The 18,828-nt window shown below is 53.6% G+C and overlaps 1 protein-coding gene across 1 annotated transcript; it reads right to left on the bottom strand.

The window, feature by feature from the left end:
- Positions 1-353: 353 nt before the first annotated feature.
- On the bottom strand, positions 354-16,553 carry MFGE8 (milk fat globule EGF and factor V/VIII domain containing). The gene is made up of 10 exons (XM_065412310.1): positions 16,481-16,553; positions 11,945-12,070; positions 10,391-10,516; positions 9,044-9,157; positions 7,957-8,138; positions 7,058-7,213; positions 5,609-5,753; positions 3,276-3,478; positions 943-1,098; positions 354-497 (listed from the first exon to the last, which is right to left on the bottom strand). The coding sequence occupies exons 1-10, from the start codon at positions 16,551-16,553 to the stop codon at positions 354-356; spliced, it is 1,425 nt and encodes a 474-aa protein (XP_065268382.1).
- Positions 16,554-18,828: the final 2,275 nt, after the last annotated feature.

The following is an 18,828-nucleotide window of genomic DNA, read 5'->3' as shown; positions in this document are numbered from 1 at the left end:
TAAAGTGCAGAGCTGTGGGCCCAGAGAGCTCCAGGGGCCTCTGCGTGTTAGTGCAAGTACGGTAGCCCCACCAATGCTGGGCCGTCACATGCTCTTCTAAAGCAAAGGCGAGGGGGACCCAGATCCCTCCCATAGGATTTCTATCAGCTTCAGCTACAGTCATGCACTCACTGCCCCTCTCCAGCCCTCCCCACTGCCAGACCAGGAACCAGACACAGACGTCGTGGGGCAGCGTGGGTGAGACACAGAGAGGGGGATGTTACAGCAGCAGGCGTGCAGGGGAAAGGCCAGGAGTGGGAGGCTGGGGGGGCGGCAGCCCAGTCCTTGCCTTCCACGCTGCCGTCCCCAGCAGACTACTCATCGCAGCCCAGCAGCTCCATGCGCAGCGTGATGCGGTTGTGCCACGCCACGGGCAGGATGCGCACAAAGCGGGCGTAGAAGGGCACGTCGAACACATTCTTCTTGTGAGAGGTGTTGTCATAGTTTCCTTGGAAGATCTGCAGAGGGAAGGGAGGAGCCATTAGAACGAGGAGCAGGTCCTGCCAGGGAAGAGGGAGCAATGCCAGGGTGCAGGCACTGTGGGAGAGGACACACTGCAGGATCACAGGCCTATGGGGAGCTGTCCAAGTGCCCTGCTGAGCAGTGACCTGTCCCCTCCTCCCCCCCCCCCCCCCAACACAGCAAGGATGGTCAGTATGAGGGTCCTGCCACATCTACCCCATTAAACCCCAGGTACAGCTGCTCTTGTCCCCTGGTCTTCCTTGTTGATGACTTAAGTACTGTGGTATCACCAGCAGCTCTCTGGTTAGTGAAACCACTCCTCTGACCCTTTGTCATCACTGCTGCCATGTACCAGCAGGGCGCCTTCTCATTCCAGCCCCTTGGGAATGCTGGGATTTGTAGTTTCCCCCTGTGCTACCGAAGCCCCTTCCCTGCACCCACCTTGCTGCTGTTTGTCCTGTTGTCCTTGTAAACGGTCCAAGACGTCCCATCATCACTGTAAGCCACTTTGTAGGCCGCCACATACTGAATGTGCCCAAAATCCCGAGCCCCTTGGGTGACGACGCCGGTCACCTTCTTCTGAGTCAGCAGGTCGATCTGCCAGAGATACAGGGCTTTTTCAAAGGACGGCCGCTCGCTTTGCCCCAAAAGCGAGGCGGGTCCCAAGCAAGCTGAGAGAGTCAGGGGCTGTGCAAGCCTCGTCCATGCAGCTCTGCTGATGGCCTTCAAGCCTGACAGCAGCCCCTGTGCTATTCCAGTCCTGGGCTCTGCATGTACCCACTCCAGCTCTGTGCACCTTTGCTAAGTGAAGATCCACCACTGCCTAGGACAGCCCACTGCACGCATCACATAGCCGACCTGGCAGACTGGGAACATGGGCAGCTTCTGCCCCCACTCCAGCCCAGTGCATTGAGGGGGTGGAAAAGTCCCCTGAGGAATACCCCATGCAGGGATGGCATAGAGCAAACACAGGCAACCCTACACTCCTGCCTGGCATACGGGTGTGCTGGGGCATGGCCAGAGGGAGGAGTGGGCAGCTCAGGGTTAGGAGAGGGAGTGGCTAGGGCTCTTTGTGCTCCAGCTATTCTGGGCTGCAGAGCAGCCTCACAAGTCATGCAACGTGCACCAGGCCCCAGAGCAGCCCCAAATTAGGCATGCAGAGTTTCCTTTGCCTTCCCCCAGCCTGGGTGCCGTCGCTGGTGCTGAGCCTCCTCACAGGTGGGCAGGGAACAAGGAGGGAGAGAACAAAACTGGCGTGGAGCCAGGCAGGAGCCAAGGGAGCAGCAGAATATGAGCCAAAAGATCTCATCTAGGGCCAGAGACACCCCAGCAAAGGGAGGAGCCGGTAAAGGGACCTGTCTGGAATGCTACAGCATTACAAGGAAGATCAGATAAAGGCAAATGCTGGGGGGAAAGGTTTGTTCTGGAGGGCCCTGCCTGGGTCCCAAGGGCAGGACTGACTGCTCAGCTCCCTAGAGACACTCTCGCTTTCCCTGCCCGAGCTGCACCCACAGAGGATTCTGAAATCACCTCAGAAAGGAGCCGGGGCCTGGGGTAATGACAGGAAACCTGACAGATTCCTGCACTGCAGGAGTCTCTGGCCCCTCCGGTAGCCCACCCCTGGGCCAGCAACCAAACTGTAGGCAGGCTATGGAGTAACCACGCTGGCTTCAGGAGGGGATGAGAGAGCTTCCCCTGTGGTTCACTCGGCTGGCTGGAAACCCAGCACAGAGCAGGAAACTGAGGCCAAGTGGCAGCCAATTCTGAGCTGGAGGGTCAGGCATGTGGCAGAGGAGCTGAGCCAAGCTCCCATGGGCTGATCCATGCAGAATGGGGATGCTGATCTTGAGGGAGGAAGGGTGCTGTGGGGGGATGCCACAGGAGATAGGTGGTGGGGCTGACAAGAGTTTCTGCCACCCACTCTAAGCAGCTTCCAGTCACTCATACAAATGGTTAGATCTAGGGGTGCAGCAGGGACCCCTAGAAAATAGGGAAGGAAAGAAAGAGGGTGAGAATGGAAGAGGGAAAGTTGGGGGGAGGAGAGTCCAAAGAGTCTATGAATCGGTGCCGTAACAAGGGCAAGGCGAGTGAGGCACTTGCCTCGGGCGCGCAAAGCGGAGGGGCGCAGCTCTACCGCCCAAGCAGGGCGGAGGGGAAAAAAAAAAAAAAGCCGCGATCGGCGGCACTTCGGCGGCGGGTCCCTCAGTCCCTCTCGGAGGGAAGGACCTACCGCTGAATTGCCGCCACCACTTCATTCATTCTTCGGCGGCAATTCGGCGGCGGGCCGAAGGACTGAGGGACCCACCGCCGAATTGACGCCGAAGAGCCTAGAGCCGGCCCTTGCCTCGGGCACAAAAATTCCTTGTTACGGCTCTGCTATGAATCCCTGGCTGAGATTCCTTTGCCATCCCAGATGCACAGAGCACAGCAAACACATGGCTTTTCTGAAACAATAAGGCTCCAGCCACTGCCTGTATTCTGCCCAGTATCCAAGCTCCCCTCCCTGGGACCTGGTAACCCCGAAAGCATCTAGCCCTTCACAATAGGCATATGTGGCCGCTCAGACAGCTGTAATGGACTATTAGCCCCATTTGACAGATGGAGAAAGTGAGGCTGAGAACTCAGGTGCCTTGCCCAGGGCCACAGAGTGAATCAGAGTGAGTTCTGCTATTGGAGCTCATGTACTCCTGGCCCAAGGGCCTATGCTCACATCACCAGACTTCCCTACCTCACCTCCCTGCTGGGAGAGCCACTGTGGGGTGATGGAGACACACCTGCAGCCACTCAGACTGGTCGTTGTTGAGTGCAGTCCAGGCATTGGTCTTGCCTGTCTTATCCAGGCGGGCGTAATGTGGGTACCAGGTGAAGCCATCGATGCCCCATGTCTTGTAAACGCTGGAGGCTGTGATCTGCTGGTCAGAGATCAGGCGGGATTTCATGCCCAGCGGCTCCGAACAACCTGCCGTGTTGAAATACACTGTAACACAATGGTTTATAGACACAGTGAAAGGGAGGAGTCCAGCAGCATAGTCATCCCAAACAAACACAGAGCAGGACCCAGGAATCCCAAATAGACACTGAGCAGGGTCCCAGGAATCCCAGATAAATACAGAGCAGGGACACCAAAGACGCAAAGAGCAGAGACCACAAATGTAGAGGCATAAAAAGCACTGAGCCATGAGCACAGAGCAGGAACCCCAAATATACACAGAGCTGGGACCTCAAAACTCCCTGTCCCTCTCGAGAAGGCATTGGATTGGTTGGTACATTTTTTCCAGTTCTGCATTTTATCCTCTGCCTAATTTCCCCTGAGAGGACCATTCACTGTGTGGCAGCGCCCTCTGCTGCAGGAGGGCTATAGGGACAACATTGTCAGTACTGCCCCTCCAGAAATGTGGTTGAAGCCTGAGCCCCCATGTCCAGTCCTTTCGGAGGGCCACTCCTCTCTAAGCACAGCACACAGCTCCCAGGCTATATGTGCTGAGTCCACTCCAGGGGCAAGGTCCCTTTTCCTTCTGGGCCCAGTAGAAATCCCCAGCCTAGAGAAGCCTCTTGCAAACCACCGCCATAGGGAAACAAGCCCCAGGCTGGAGTGTGGAGGCTGTCTGAGGCCTTGCGAGCCCCCCAAGTGGGGAAGGTGGAGCAGCGCCTAGCTGGATTGTTCCACGGGCCAATTCACACTGTAACCTTGCAGCCAGGAAGATGTGACCAGCCCTGCAATTCTCGTTGTTACCAGTGGGTGTCACTGTGGTCACTGATGCAGACAAAGAGACGATTGGTGTGTGGGGAGGAGGGGATGGAAAACCAAAGCACAGACACTACTGGAATTAGACCTGAGCTCCCAGGGCCACGTCCCGCCCCCACCATGAGCATTGCCCACTTTCCCTGAAAGGCTCCAGATGAACTCCAGGCCCTGTGTCCGTATAGGCTAATTCCAATTGCTTGCCTTTGGTGTTCCCAGGGATTGGACCCCTGTTCCGGTATTCCTGTGGGGCTCTCTCTCCCAGGTTCCTCACCCCTCCCTGTGAGGGACAGGGCCCCAGCAGAGTCCAGGCAGTACTGGGGTCATGGCAGGGCTCCAAGGGCACGAAACAGAAAGTGAACTTAGAAGATTCATAGCGCTAGAGACGGAGGCCTCTATCCCCCAGAGCAGTTCCAGCATGGGCCGTGGCAGAACAAGCTTAACTCCCCCTCCACCCTGCTCTTGGCCCTTCGCCCCTAAGGGGAGGCTGGTGTCCATGCCCCATTTGATCCTTGGCCTCTGCTGAAGTCCCCAGCTGTGACACGGATGCACCAATCCCACTAGCAATACACTGGGGCCACCAAACAGCCAGGCAACAGAACTGGGCCCATTATGCCAAGCACTGCCTAGCACATGTGTCTTGTTAGGAATGCTGAGCTAGCGAGAGAGAAATCTGATTGGCTGAGCCTACTGCTGTTACATTTTCTAGGGGATTTTGATCCTAAAGAATTTTGCAAACTCTACAGAAGCTGTTTCAGCCAGCAGGGAAATGATCTCAGCAGCTGTTCAACAGCCGCACAGCAGCGCTACTCAGGGGGTTGGGACGGAGTGCAGAAAGATCCTAATTGAGACTGCCTGGGAAGGATTTAAGGAGTAGAATGTCATTATCTAGGATGTGATTTGGCTGAGACCCTGGAGTTAACACCCCTATTCTCACAAAAAGAGCCAACGGATCTTTCACAACTCAGGGTCATCAGGTCTCGTCAGAAAGGCAACACCTCCAGTAGCACAAAATCCCATAGCACTGCACTGGTCAGTAATGACTCCGAGGTGACAGCACCTCCCCTACCAAGTCGCCCGCACCACTTCCTGCAGCACAGTGCCTTCTAGTGCCACACTGGGACACTAAGGTTAGCACTGACAGAGGGAAGAACACCCCCTACTGAGTCTCAACAGACGGTTCCTACATCTGGGATATCTTTAGAGGTCACCCATCCAAGCACTGACCCAGCCCAGCATGTGTGATCTGATCAGATCACAGCCCGTGCTGTGGACATGCACATCCATCCGCCTCAGAGATCCAACAGACGGGCGTGAGTGCCCCAGAGCAGAAGGCTATATCCTTGGCCTGGAGTAGACATTTACCATTCAATTCGCAGCCAACCAGCTCAAAGCGCAGCGTGCAGGCCCTGTGACACATCACAGGGTAGATGCGGATGTACTGGGCTGTGATCGGAGGATTGAACATGTTGGACTGCATGCCGTCATTATTCGTGTTCCCCAGGAAAACCTGCAAAGGCACAAGCCAAGATGAGTGTGTTTAGTGGCCAATATCAAATCCTCATCCCTTCTCTACCCCATACCGTTGTCCATAGTAATCCCTGACCCACCGGTCCGATTTTTATCTTGTAGACTCAATAACAAAAGCCATGCGACAGAACAACTCACCACCAACACTGAAGAATGCTTTAGACTCAGTGTTGCCAAACCAAAATGTTACAAGATCATGAGTCAAGCCCCCAAAAACATGAGATTGGCTTAAAAATCATGAGATTGTTTTAAAACAAGAAATGTTGGATTTTTTGTATCCACTTGTCTTGTGTTTGTTTTGCTGTTGTTGTTTTTTGTTTTGTTTTGACCCTTTAGAGTACACTGGGGTCACATTTACGTGCTTTTCTCTGCAACCATGAAGGTTATAATATTTTTTTTTTGATGAAGGCGGAGATTCTCATATAGTCACAGGATCACAGCAGCTGGGATTTTAAGAAATACACCAATTATCACAAGATGTGTGATAAAATCCTGAGAGTTGGTAACACTGCTGTCAATTAGTAGGTCAGCTTATACATCAGGTGACTTATAGGGAAGTAGATACAGTATAGATATGCTATTGGTTCTGTAAATATATACATATACAGTATTGTACACTATAGTATATAGTAGAGACGCTTGATTTATTTGTTACCAGTTCAGCCCCTCTAGCAAATTGTTCAAAGACCAGTCCTGTTTCCCACAAATGTATCTGCTGTCAAGACTAGATCTGATGGGGCTGAACAAATCATTGACACCTTTAGGGAGTTTATGTACTCTTCACTTTGCCTGGTCACTGTTTGCTCTTCTTGTTGTGTGGCTGGTCACCCAAGAAACGGGGCATTGGGCCTGCTCCCTGATAGGTTGACAAACATTTTGAGGCTGCCCAGAAGCTTGTGAATCAGAGCAAAGCAAACTTGGGGTGTTAGTCACAAATCTGGGATTCTCTGAATGTTGACTAGTTGCTGTGCTCTGTGTAGGCAGGTGTAGTGTGTGTGTATAATCATTTATATTATTATGAAATTGCTGGTATTTATTGTTCTCAATACCTTTCTGAGAACCCCCCGATCCTGTTTGCAGCCGCTGCAATGACACACCATCTCCTCTGAGCAGACGCCACCCCCACGAAGTGACACAAGGCCCCGCCAGTGCCATAATTTCACAGTGGTAACAGGCCCATGTGCCAACCCCCCCAGTGCATCGATCTCCTTGCCCCACGCTGACACCACCCCCCCATTTCCATCCCATGTTTGGAGGCAGCAGGCCCATTACTGCTGTACCCACCTTGTCTCGATCCTGGTTCTCGTCCCTGAAGAACACAAACACACGTCCATCCTGGCTGTGCGCTACTTTGAAGGAGTGGACGTACTCGGCCCAGCCCGCACGGCGGGCACCCTGCGTGATGATCCCTATCAGCCGCATCTTCCTCAGCAGGTTTACCTGTGGCATGACATGGGGTTACTGGGATGGGGTGGGGAACATGCTACCGAGCCTGACACAGATTACGGTCCGCGCTACGCCCCTGCCCTCCCAGGTCTCCCATAGAGTATTAGTCTATGTGACCTGCAGCCCAGCTGGACTCCTGGGAATCAACTCAGCCTCAGCACCCTTGAAAGGGGCTGTCCTGCGGTGGGTGCTCTGTCCATCTGCAGGCTGCCCCATTGTTCCTGTGCTAGAACTCCCCATCCCCACAACCTCACACCGCGATCCCAGTCCTCTGATCAAGGAGGGAAGGATGCCCATCTGTACCACCAGAGAGAGCATTGCTGCAGAGCAACGCAAGGTGTTTCCTGAGTGCCTCCTCCCAGGAGATTGAGCATCCTGCATCAAGAAGTGCCAGCTGACCCCAAAGGGATACTGCCTTGGGACACCCCCTTCTTATAGTCATGTTAACATTCCCATCTGAAACCGCTCCTTCTCCAAGATGAAGATTTCAGCAGGGAATAGGACAAGGGGTTCACATTCCCATTGGCCGACAGAATTCAGAGCAGTCCCCCAGTCCCAGCCCTGGAGCATGGGGAAGTGCGGGTAGGAACTGCCACATGTGAACAAAGCAGTGTTCCAACAAGCCCAGCATCCTGTCTCCAGCACTGGCCAGTGCTTGGTGCTTCAGAGGAAGCCTGTTCTGCAATGAGCTCATGACCCACTCAAGGGAATGTTTGTGTGTTCCAGCCAGCTGGTACCTGAATCCAGGGGCTCTTGTCATAGTTGCTGGAGGTCCAGGCATTGACGATTCCATTGTTGTTGAGTCGGGCCAGCTCAGGACCCCAGCGCTGCAGGCCTAGGAACCCATAGTACACAGATGAGGCCGAGAGCTGGGCATCTGCAATGGCCCTTCCCTCCATGCCCAGCAAAACAGCACAGCCTGGAGCAGGGAAAGGGAAAACGGGGAAAGAAAAGGGAGGGAGATTGGGAATGAAAAGGAAGAGGGGCAGGTCATCGGTAAAGGAAGAGTGAGAACAGAGAGGAAGAGGAGAACAAGAGAGAAAGAGAAGGTGACACTCTGACCATCACATTCCTGGTTCTCTGGAGAGACCTCCTGTCTCATGGGCATGAAATGGAAACTAGACCAGAGCAGGGACCTTCATTGCCCACTTGGGGCACTGGTTTGGTGTCTCATTAAAATGAGAAGGTGGCTGGTATTTCCTGCTCCCCAGCCACATCTAGTTTCATCCTAACCCCTCCCCACAGCCATGCCCACAGCACTTCCCGAACAAAGATTGTTCAGGCCCAGTTGGTCAGCAACTGTCTTGAATGCTCTCAGAAAAGATGTCCAGGTATGTGCAGAGGTCTCCATGCAGCTTTTCACCACCGTCACAGACCTGGACAGCCTAAAGAGGGAACGCTCCTTGTCTGAACCTCCCTTCTCCACTATCCAGCCACCACAGCTGTCCCATCACAGCAACAAGATGTAAAGAGATCTGAAAAGGGAAAGCCCTCTCTGTGATGGGTTATGATCCAGTCTCTGGAACTATCCCAGAGTCATGAGATGTGAGAAGAGCAGGAGATCCTCCATAGGGGATTCAATGCTCTCTCCAGGTTGCCTCCTCCAGCACTAATTTCATTAGCACTGGGCTCTCCAGTGTCATGGGGCTCATGGACAACAACAGAGCTGACTTCAAAAGCCATCAACCTCCGTTTTTCCTAATGCCAACCAACAAGGCCTCCTTTGTGCTTGCTGGTACTGCTGAGAGCAGAGCGGGGCAACGGGAAGTTTATGGGGGGGGGGGGGGCAGGATCTGTAGCTGCTTGTCACGGTCAGGGACTTACGGACATGGCAGGTCTTCCCCAAGAATAGAGGGGGGCATTTGCAGGCATAGTCGCCATTCAGGTCTAGGCAGGTGCCTCCATTTTTGCATGGCTGTGAGGAGCACTCGTTCACGTCTAGGGGAGACAGAAGCGAAGATGATGAGAGAGAGAGAGAGACTCTGCCCCCCAGCCTCAAACCCAGCACCACATGGTGGGACAGGGTGTCCCGTCACCCACGCAGAGAGTTATCAGCAAGCAGCTGCTCCGGCAAGCTAAGTGAGCGTTTTAATCCAGACTGCATTCATACCAGCCCTCAGGTGGCTGTTGGGCTGCTTGTAGAAGTGGGGGTTCTAGCCGAGATGCCCAGCTATGCCACTGTGGGAGGGAGCCTCCTACCGGAGTGGACTGGGCTTAGGGGCACTGGTTCTTCTATGCAGCTGTGTGAAGCTCTGGGGAGGGTCCCACGCTACACTGCAGATGACGCACAAATTCCCCTCTGGAGCAGGCAGAGCCCCAGGTGTCCTAAAAATAGAACTGCCATTGACCGGGCTATGGTTAAGATGCAGCAGCCAGACACACCCATGGCACGGCCTTTTCCCTCAGTATCTTTCTCATTTCTATAGTTCTCTCAGTGCACTCAATGCTGAACCCTGCATGCCACCTGATGCCAGCCCCTGCATCCCACCTGGTGCCAGCCCCTGCATCCCACCTGGCTCTGGTCCGACATTGTACCCACCACCTGGCCCCACATCCTACCAAGAATTGGCAATCGCATCCTACCCAGTAACTCCATCTCTTCTGGCACCTCCCCACATCCCACCCAACACCAGTACCTGCATCTCACCTGGTGCTGGCCTACTTATCCCAAGTGGCACCAGCTCCCACACCCCACCTCATGCTGGTCCCTAGGTCTCCCCTCCCACTCCAGCTCCTATTTTCCAGGGGTGGCTCCAGGATCAGCGATCCAGAGCAGATCTGACAGCTGGGCTGCTGCAGAATGGATGGACTCACATAACCCCTGCCAGCAGGCACCAGAGCCAGCGAGTCAGTTCAGAGGCATGTGAGGGGAGAGTCATCACGTGAGGCTGCCCAGTGCAGTCCCAGCAGCTCAGGGTGAGAAACGTCCGATGAGTTGGTGGAAACAAACCCAGCGGGGTATTGTGCTGGATTAGTCACTTACACACCCCCCAACAATATGTGGAAGGTAACTGGGTTACCTACACAAACACAATCCACCCCCTGGACACCTGGTCTCCATGCTCCCCTCCCACCTTGGCAGCTCCTCCAGCAGGGAGGTCTTTTGTCATGTCCCCATGTCCCCCAGAGCCAGTGCTCGGTGCCACCCTTGCAGAAGCAGCCCTGACTCACTCTTTTGGCAGTGGGTGCCTGCATACCCCGCCGGGCACTTGCAGACATATTCCATAAAGACATCGCCCCGGTTGGGCACCAGCTGGCACTCGCCATTGTTGTGGCAGGGATTAGGATGGCAGGGGCCTGGGGAAGGAAACAGAGGAAGCAAATAGTTGTCAAATGGGACCAGGGAAAGAAAGAATCCACACGGTTCCAGGGCTCTGGTACAAGCATGCCCGTTACTGTGACTTGGTGACCCTGTAGGCCAAAAGCCTAATGGGAAGAAATTGTCTCAAGTAAAATTGTACTCCATTTTGCTTATTTTGCCTTATACTCCATTTTGCTAGCTTTGAATTAGTAAGAAGAAATTGTAGCCTTGAATTAGTAAATTGTTCCGAGTTTATTCTTTGTTGATGGTGTTAACATTCGCTCTTAGAAGGATAGAAATTTTATGGCTGTATTGCCTTATTGACAGTTTGGTGTGAGTGAAGAATGTATGGTGATTAACTAAGACAGGACAGCTGGGGCCGGATGGTCAAGAAGGGAGTGGAGGAGTCAAGAGGCACCAACTTTATTACAGGATAGCAGATTGACGACCCTAAAGCAAAGGCATACACCCCAAGGACGAGATAAGGAGTTGAGCCAAAGGGACAGATAAGAAACAGCTGCGGATCCTCCCCGGGAACAACTCAAAATAATGCTAAACAGCAATCTTGAATACCTCATGATTGACAGCTCCAGCGTGACACAGGAAGGTCCATAGACTTGTATGGGAACTTATCACTATAAAAGAAGGGTGCATTGCCATGGGACTTTGGGTTCGTTCTGAATCAACATCGGAGCTTCGAATGCTCCCCCTCCCTTGTGTGCAGTTTCAGCTGGCCACTGGAAGTGACCGAGCAACACTAAGGAGTGTGTGTGTGTGTGTGTGTGAATGGAAGCGTATACTGATTTCAGTGCTCAAACTGTACTCTCAATAAACGCAGCGTATTGCCATATCCCCTTTTAAAAGATTCCGTTTGCTTCTTATAAGCATAACAATCCCAAGTCCTGCATGGATCTGACATAACTGCATTTGGCTCTGGGTTAGTGCTCCCGCGGTGTGTGTGAATCTGGTACAAGCCTGCACTGGTTGTCATCAGTGTTTGAAACTGGGACCTTCAGCTCCATAACAGAGATCTCTACCACTCCATTGCCAGGTAGCAGTAGTATGATGTTATCCTGCAGTAGACCGATCACTAGAGAAAGGTATGACACGTACTTTGACAGTCTGTTAGTTATTTCCCCATGAGAAGAAGCGCATCCTAAGTGTCTAAGATCTACCTGTGTTCATGTCCTTGTTATAGGCACCAGTTTTAGAACACCACCCTGCACAGATCATCCGCAGGGTTGGAACTTGGAAGCAGCCAGTGGACAGGGTCATGACAAGGGAACTTTGCTATGTGCTAGTGCCCCCAAGGCACACGTGGATCCAACAGATCCATGCACTTTGCTGTGTTATTGTCGATGAATCACATACAGATGAGATTCCAGTCTCAGAGCATCTGGACCCGCCTCCCGCATGGGCTGTACCTTTCTCTGTGTCATTGCAGTCAATCCCAGTGAAACCTTCAGGGCAGATACAGAAGAATGGAGTCTCATTGCTACCAGTCAGGCAGGTACCCCCGTTCTCACAGTGGTTCACATCACAGAAGTCACCTGTAACCAAGGCCACAAGTCATTACAAACACTAACTGCCAGGGAAACCACACATGGGCCAGCTACAGACCCAGGGCTTGGACTGAAATCTGATCTTGCAGGAAAATTCAAATGCAGATATCCTGCCTTTACAGAGATCATCCATGTTACTTTGGGTGCAGCACAGTCTGCAGTGCCGTGGCACAGCTGTGTATGGGGGGCCCCAGGTTGAGTTCACACACGGTGCTGCAGGGCAGGATCGAGACCCACTGGCAGAGCTATGTATGGGGTTCCAGGACCGGAAGAGCAGTCAGGACAGAGGGGCACCGGCAGAGCTGGGAGGAGGGAAATTGCCCAGCTCCCACCCTCACAGTGTCCATGGCCCGGACCTACATTCTCAGTGCAGTTCTACAGCGTCTGCCCAGGAGACAAAGTCCCTCAAGGAGTTTCCAGCTCTCCTCTTGTGCCTGAATGTCTCGCCCTCCTCCAGCACTGCAGGGTAATGCCCAAGGTGAGGCGTGCTAGGAGCAGGAGGGCGTGGGAGGCTCAGGGAGAGGGGAACCATCAGTGCCCACTGTTCTGCAACTGGGCCTTTGCTTTGACTCCAGTTGCGCTAGTGAGCCACCAAGCAGCTGCTGACACCAATCTTCCCAGCACATCACCCCACATCTTGCTGTTTGACAGTGACAGTCCCCCATCTCCCATGTCCTGCCCCCTCCCCACCATAACCCCTCCACACCTTGACCATCCTGCACTGGGGGCCAGGGCAGCTGGTTCCTCAGTCTGTGCCCTACAGCTTTGTCCCTAGGCAATCTGTTTTCCATCACACAGATCTCACTCTTCGGGAACTTCCCTATTATTCAGCCTAAATGTGCTTTGCTCCAACCCATTCCTCCTAGTTCACTGGGTCAGGGGAGGCTGTGAAATGACCACACACTTCCTGGGAGGAAGGGGTGGACTATGGATACTCATAGCCAACATTGCCCTCCTTGGGGAGTAAGTGGAGGCGTGAACGTTCCTCCTTCCACCCCCTAGACCTGTATCCAAGCAGTGCAGGGAGCAGAGCGGAGTGGGGGCAAGCTGAATAGGGCTCCAGATGCACTCACCCCAGGAATCAGATGGGCCGAGCATCTGATATTTCAGTTAAGACGGTTTATATTTGTGAAAGATTGAAAAACCGGCATCTCCTAAGGAACAAACACTCTGGAAGCGCAGGAGCCAGGCTGAGTGGAGCAGAGGGGGTACCTATCACTGCCTGGAGACAGGGCCAGCTGCTGCTCCAAACAGCAAGCGAGCACGAGAGGGGTCAGCCCCCCAGGCAGCTCAGACCTGCCCCAAGAAAATGCATCTTACCCAGAGGGCACTTCCTGTCTGTGTCCATTTCCTGGGTGCAGGGAGAGGTCCCCAGGGTCCATCGGGGCATCTGCCCCAAGTAGTGCCCAGGAGAAGTCTTCCCACCTGCTTCCACATGCTACCCACCTGTAGATGGCTCTGTTCAGCAGACCAGCCTTTGCCCAGGACCGCGCTCTATGAGAGACTCCTCTGGAGATGGAAAATCTCCATTCCTAGGACGGGTGTCGTTCACACAGTACAGGGCAAGCGCCTCCTGCCCCATACCCTGTCAGCCAGTGAGGCCTCGGCACCCTCAACAGAGGCATGAGGGAAAGTCCTCTATAGCCATTCAGCCCCTGGTTTCGCTAATGACACTGCCCGCCAAGAAGCCAATTGTGAAAGTGATTTTGGCTGTGCCCGGGGAGCTGGGCTGAAACCCACCAGTTCATTTCACACAGCGGGGGAGGGGGACTGCCAAACAGCTGGCAGCTGGGTATAACTTCTAGGGCCCTCCATACTGATCTGGGCAGATTCAAACGGGTGACCCCTGGGTGAAAGGTTGCGTCTCTCATTAGCAAGCACTGGGGCAGCTTGTCTCCTAACACCAAGCTTCTCTCTGCCACATCGGCTCATGCCGCAGGCGTTAGAGCAGGGGGTTAGCTCAGGTGGAGACCCCAGGGACAGCCTCCCCACACACACACACACACACACACTACCTGTGTGGGTAGTTAATGGGCTGAGAGCTCACTGCCCAGAGCTGCACTGAACAGCATGGCTCTCATTAGCCTAAGCCATGGCTCAGGGAGTTATTACTAATTAGTCTTTTAATAGCAAGGCTCCTCAGAACTAATCCCACATCCCAACCCTCCACATCCGCAGGGTGTGCTCATGGCAGATGGAGCAGGCCGGCCTATGTTAACTGGAGGCTTCAGAAAAGCTGCTGCTGCTCCTTTAGCCCAGCCTGAGAAAGCGGAAGAGCTTGGGCACCAGGTCAAATTGCTGCCTGTGCCGCCCAGCCTGGCTCTGCATGACCTCATCTTCCATCAATGCACTGCCATGAGCTACAGCAGAGGAAGAGGAGGAGGGAGATGCTGAAGGGCCAATGGGGAGTGGGGATGTCTTTGACCATTTCATTCATCAAGGACTGGGGTTATTTACTTGCCCCATGCTCCTCAAGTCTCCTGGGCACTCAGAAACTCAGTATCAAGGATCCTTATAGCCAGCTGGCCAAGGCTCTACACACAGTGCTGGGTTTGTTCACAGAGAGGCACTGGCTACTTAGAGAGAGACACATGGGTGACAAGTGTGTGTCCCCCCAAGCATCTGCTGTGCCAGCTGCCTCCACTACAGGAGCATCTGGTTCACACTGGGGCCAGGACACAGCAAGACAGAGGAGACCAGGCAAAGGAGACTGGGCTGGAAAGGCCACTCTACTGCATTCCTCCCCAGGGCAGGGGCAGAATGGGCCCCAATAAGTTATGCACATTTTAAGTATAGCAAGTAACTGAGCTTCCCCCTCCCTCTGGGGATAACTCCTCATCCTCTCTCCAGCAGGTCTCATTGGCCACACCCCACTGTTAGCAGGCACGGGAAGGGCCAAATTTTCAAAAGCTCCCAGTGATTTGGGGTGCCTCAGTGTCTGGGACAGCTGGGGCCAGATTTTCAGAGCCATGCAGCACCTCCTGCTCCCACTGCCTTTGACTGGAGCTGTGAGTGCCCTGAGAATCAGACCCCAACTGTCCCACATTGGGCTCCCAACCGAGACACCCAAAACCACCAGCCACATTTGGAAATGTTTGCTTATGTGGCCCCAAGAACTGGCAGGGAGGCAAAAATAATGTCCTGTGAGGCTCTGGGCTCCGTATCCCAGCCCTAGCCCGGGTCAGTCCAAGACACTGTCTTGGGAGGGGAAAATGGGTGCCCCTCCCAACCAAAACTGACAACACAACCTGCAGGCCCCCCACTGCCCCTGTGCCAACCTCGGTCCCTTACTGCCCCAGGGCCCCCCACTGCTCCAGCAAGTGCCCCCTGTCTTTTCCCTCTACTCCCCATGTTTCATCCCACATCCTGTCCCTCACCTCTCCTCATATTCCACCCTCTGAGCCCCTCACCCCATCCCTACCTCCCACCCCCCAAGTACAGCCTCTTCACCACTGCCCTGCCCCCCTTCGCCAGCCCTGTGCTCACAGCATGCCCATTCCTCCCTTCCCAGCTAAGGGCCCTACAAACAAGGAAGGGCGTTTTGTTATATAGGAGGGAAGTGTTGTCTAATAGTTAGAGCAGGGGTCTGTCAGCCAGAACTCCTGGGATCTCTTCCCAGCTCTGGGAGAGACGACTGGGGCCTGGGATGTCAGTCAGGACTATTGGCTTCTGTAGCGAGTGGCTAGAAGCTGGGAGCCAAACTTCCTAGATTCTATTTACAGCCGCTGGGTGAGAGTCCAGAGCTGTACCCACAGCCTCTCCCTGCCCTGTGACCTTGTTCTGTGCCTCACCTCCCCCTCTGTAAAATGGGGACAGCGATCCTGACTCCCGGGGGTGGGCTGCCAGGATTTGTGCACTCACGCCAGTGAAGCACTACTGATGAAAGGTGCGGTCTAAGAGCTAGGTGTTAGTGGGGGTCTTATTGCGGAAATGCTGAGCGTTCGCCGTACAGCGCCGTACCCCTCCTGCTGTCACCCCAGGGGCCCATTCTCCCAGCTCTCAACATCAGCCAGAAGTGGAAGGGGATTTAGCAACTGCTACTTGGCCCTCTCCACCCCCACACCTGGGGACGAGGCGAATCCCACAGCCAGAAGATCCCAGACTTTGATCTGCCGCGGCAGGCGGGCCAGGCTGGGTATGGCCCCCCCTTCCAGCGCAGATTTTCAGCCTGGGGAGTGTGAGACACCCGGGAGACCCTGAAGCAGGACAGACGGTGGGAGGAGGGGAGAGGCCAATGATCCAAACCATAGGCGTAGTTAGGGGGGCAGGTGGGGGTGCTGCCCCACAAACGACAAGCCTCAGACAGGTACAGAATTGGCCCCCACGCACAGCCCCATTAGCCAGACTGGAGCTGCCCCCAAATATAGAAATCAAACTAAGCCTATGATCCAAACTCACCCGTCACAGCTAAAACCACCGAGACAGCGAGGATGGCACCGAACAGCGCCCGCAAAGGGCTCGATTCCTTCATCTCCCTCCCTTCGGTCTCAGGCTCGCCCGCTCCCTGTCCCGTCCGGCTGGACTCGCTCCTCAAGTCTGTTTGTGTCCCGACTTCTCCTCCAGAGGGATTAGAGCCAGCGAGCGAGTGAGTCAGACGGGCGCCCTCCCCTCCAAGGCTGAGCCTGCAGATTACACCCAGCCCCACGTGCTCCGGCTGGCTGGCCAATGACACGCGGCACCCACCCCAAACAGCAGCGGCGAGCTGCTCCTGGAGCTGGGTGCATGGGTGTGCCGGGGTGGGGACGGGCCCACGGCCCACGCCTGGGGCAATGCACTCGGCGGTAACGTGCATGGCATGGCAACTCCCTTCAGAAGGCAGTGGAGTGAAAGTCCTTCGCTGTTTGGATGCAGCACACGGAGCAAAATGCAAACCCAGTGCCAAGGCGTTGTGCAAGAGACATCACTGCATGTGCCCTCACCAGTGCTTCGCCCCGGCACCTGTTGGTTTGGCAGTCCATAGCCCCCGCTTGCGGCATCAGTTATGAATGCAAAAAACAAAAAATGTTTGAACCCGGACACCTCTTTCATTACAAATTAAGCATTGGTCTTCACCCCATGCAGCTCACTCCTGCTCCGCAATATTGCCTGCTATTCCAGTCCCAGTCCCAGTCCCAGTCCCAGTCCTGGGCTCTACACACAGCCCTGCCCGTGCCCCTTAGGTCTGACCTGCAGCACCCTACTGTTCAAATCCGGGCCCCCCATACAGCTCTGTCCATGCAGTTCACTCCTGACACGCAGCGCCCAAGCATTTGTGGAAACTGCACTCAGCTTGAAGCGTTGTCAGCTGAATCCTGTGGGGCGGGTGCATCTCTTTGTTCTGTGTTTGTACAGCACCTAGCACAGCAGGCTGGGCCCTCTAGGCATTGTTGCAACACAATAATAAACAAACAGGCCTCAGATTAAGTTGGACACTTGCCAATGTTTTTTTAGTTCCTAACTAACTGCTGCTTGTTATAGTGCAAGGGGGAAAGTACATTGGCTTGCACAGACCTATGTTTGACAAAGCCCTGGCTGGGATGATTTAGTTGAGGGTTGGTGCTGCTTTGAGCAGGGGGTTGGACTAGATGACCTCCTGAGGTCCCTTCCAACCCTGATATTCTATGATTCTATGAAAAAAGAACAGGAGTACTTGTGGCACCTTAGAGACTAACAAATTTATTAGAGCATAAGCTTTTGTGGGCTACAACCCACTTCTTCGGATGCATATAGAGTGAAACATATATTGAGGAGATATATATACACACATACAGAGAGCATGAACAGGTGGGAATTGTCTTACCAACTCTGAGAGGCCAATTAAGTAAGTGAAAAAAACTTTTGAAGTGATAATCAAGATAGCTCAGTACAGACAGTTTGATAAGAAGCAAGTGTGAAAACCTATACTGGAAACCTACTGACCGCCACACTTACCTACATGCCTCCAGCTTCCATCCAGGACACACCACACGATCCATTGTCTACAGCCAAGCTCTAAGATATAACTGCATTTGCTCCAATCCCTCAGATAGAGACAAGCACCTACAAGATCTCTATCAAGCATTCTTAAAACTACAATATCCACCTGCTGAAGTAAAAAAACAGATTGACAGAGCCAGACGAGTACCCAGAAGTCACCTCCTACAAGACAGGGCCAACAAAGAAAATAACAGAACACCATTAGCTGTCACCTTCAGCCCCCAACTAAAACCTCTCCAGCGCATCATCAGAGATCTACAACCTATCCTGAAAGATGATCCTTTACTCTCACAGATCTTGGGAGACAGACCTGTCCTCGCTTACAGACAACCCCCCAACCTAAAGCAAATACTCACCAGCAACCACACATCACTGAACAAAAACACTGACCCAGGAACCTATCCTTGTAACAAAGCCCGATGCCAACTCTGTCCACATATCTATTCAAGTGACATCATCATAGGGCCTAATCACATCAGCCATACCATCAGGGGCTCGTTCACCTGCACATCTACCAATGTGATATATGCCATCATGTGCCAGCAATGCCCCTCTGCCATGTACATTGGCCAAACCGGACAGTCTCTACGCAAAAGAATTAATGGACACAAATCTGACATCAGGAATCATAATACTCAAAAACCAGTGGGAGAACACTTTAACCTGTCTGGCCATTCTATGACAGACCTGCGGGTGGCTATCTTAAAACAGAAAAACTTCAAAAACAGACTCCAAGGAGAGACTGCTGAGCTGGAATTGATATGCAAACTAGACACAATCAACTCAGGATT

Source organism: Emys orbicularis, chromosome 10 (assembly GCF_028017835.1).
Source record: "Emys orbicularis isolate rEmyOrb1 chromosome 10, rEmyOrb1.hap1, whole genome shotgun sequence".
Lineage (NCBI taxonomy): Eukaryota > Metazoa > Chordata > Testudines > Emydidae > Emys > Emys orbicularis.
This window is presented reverse-complemented; position numbering and strand designations above follow the sequence as displayed.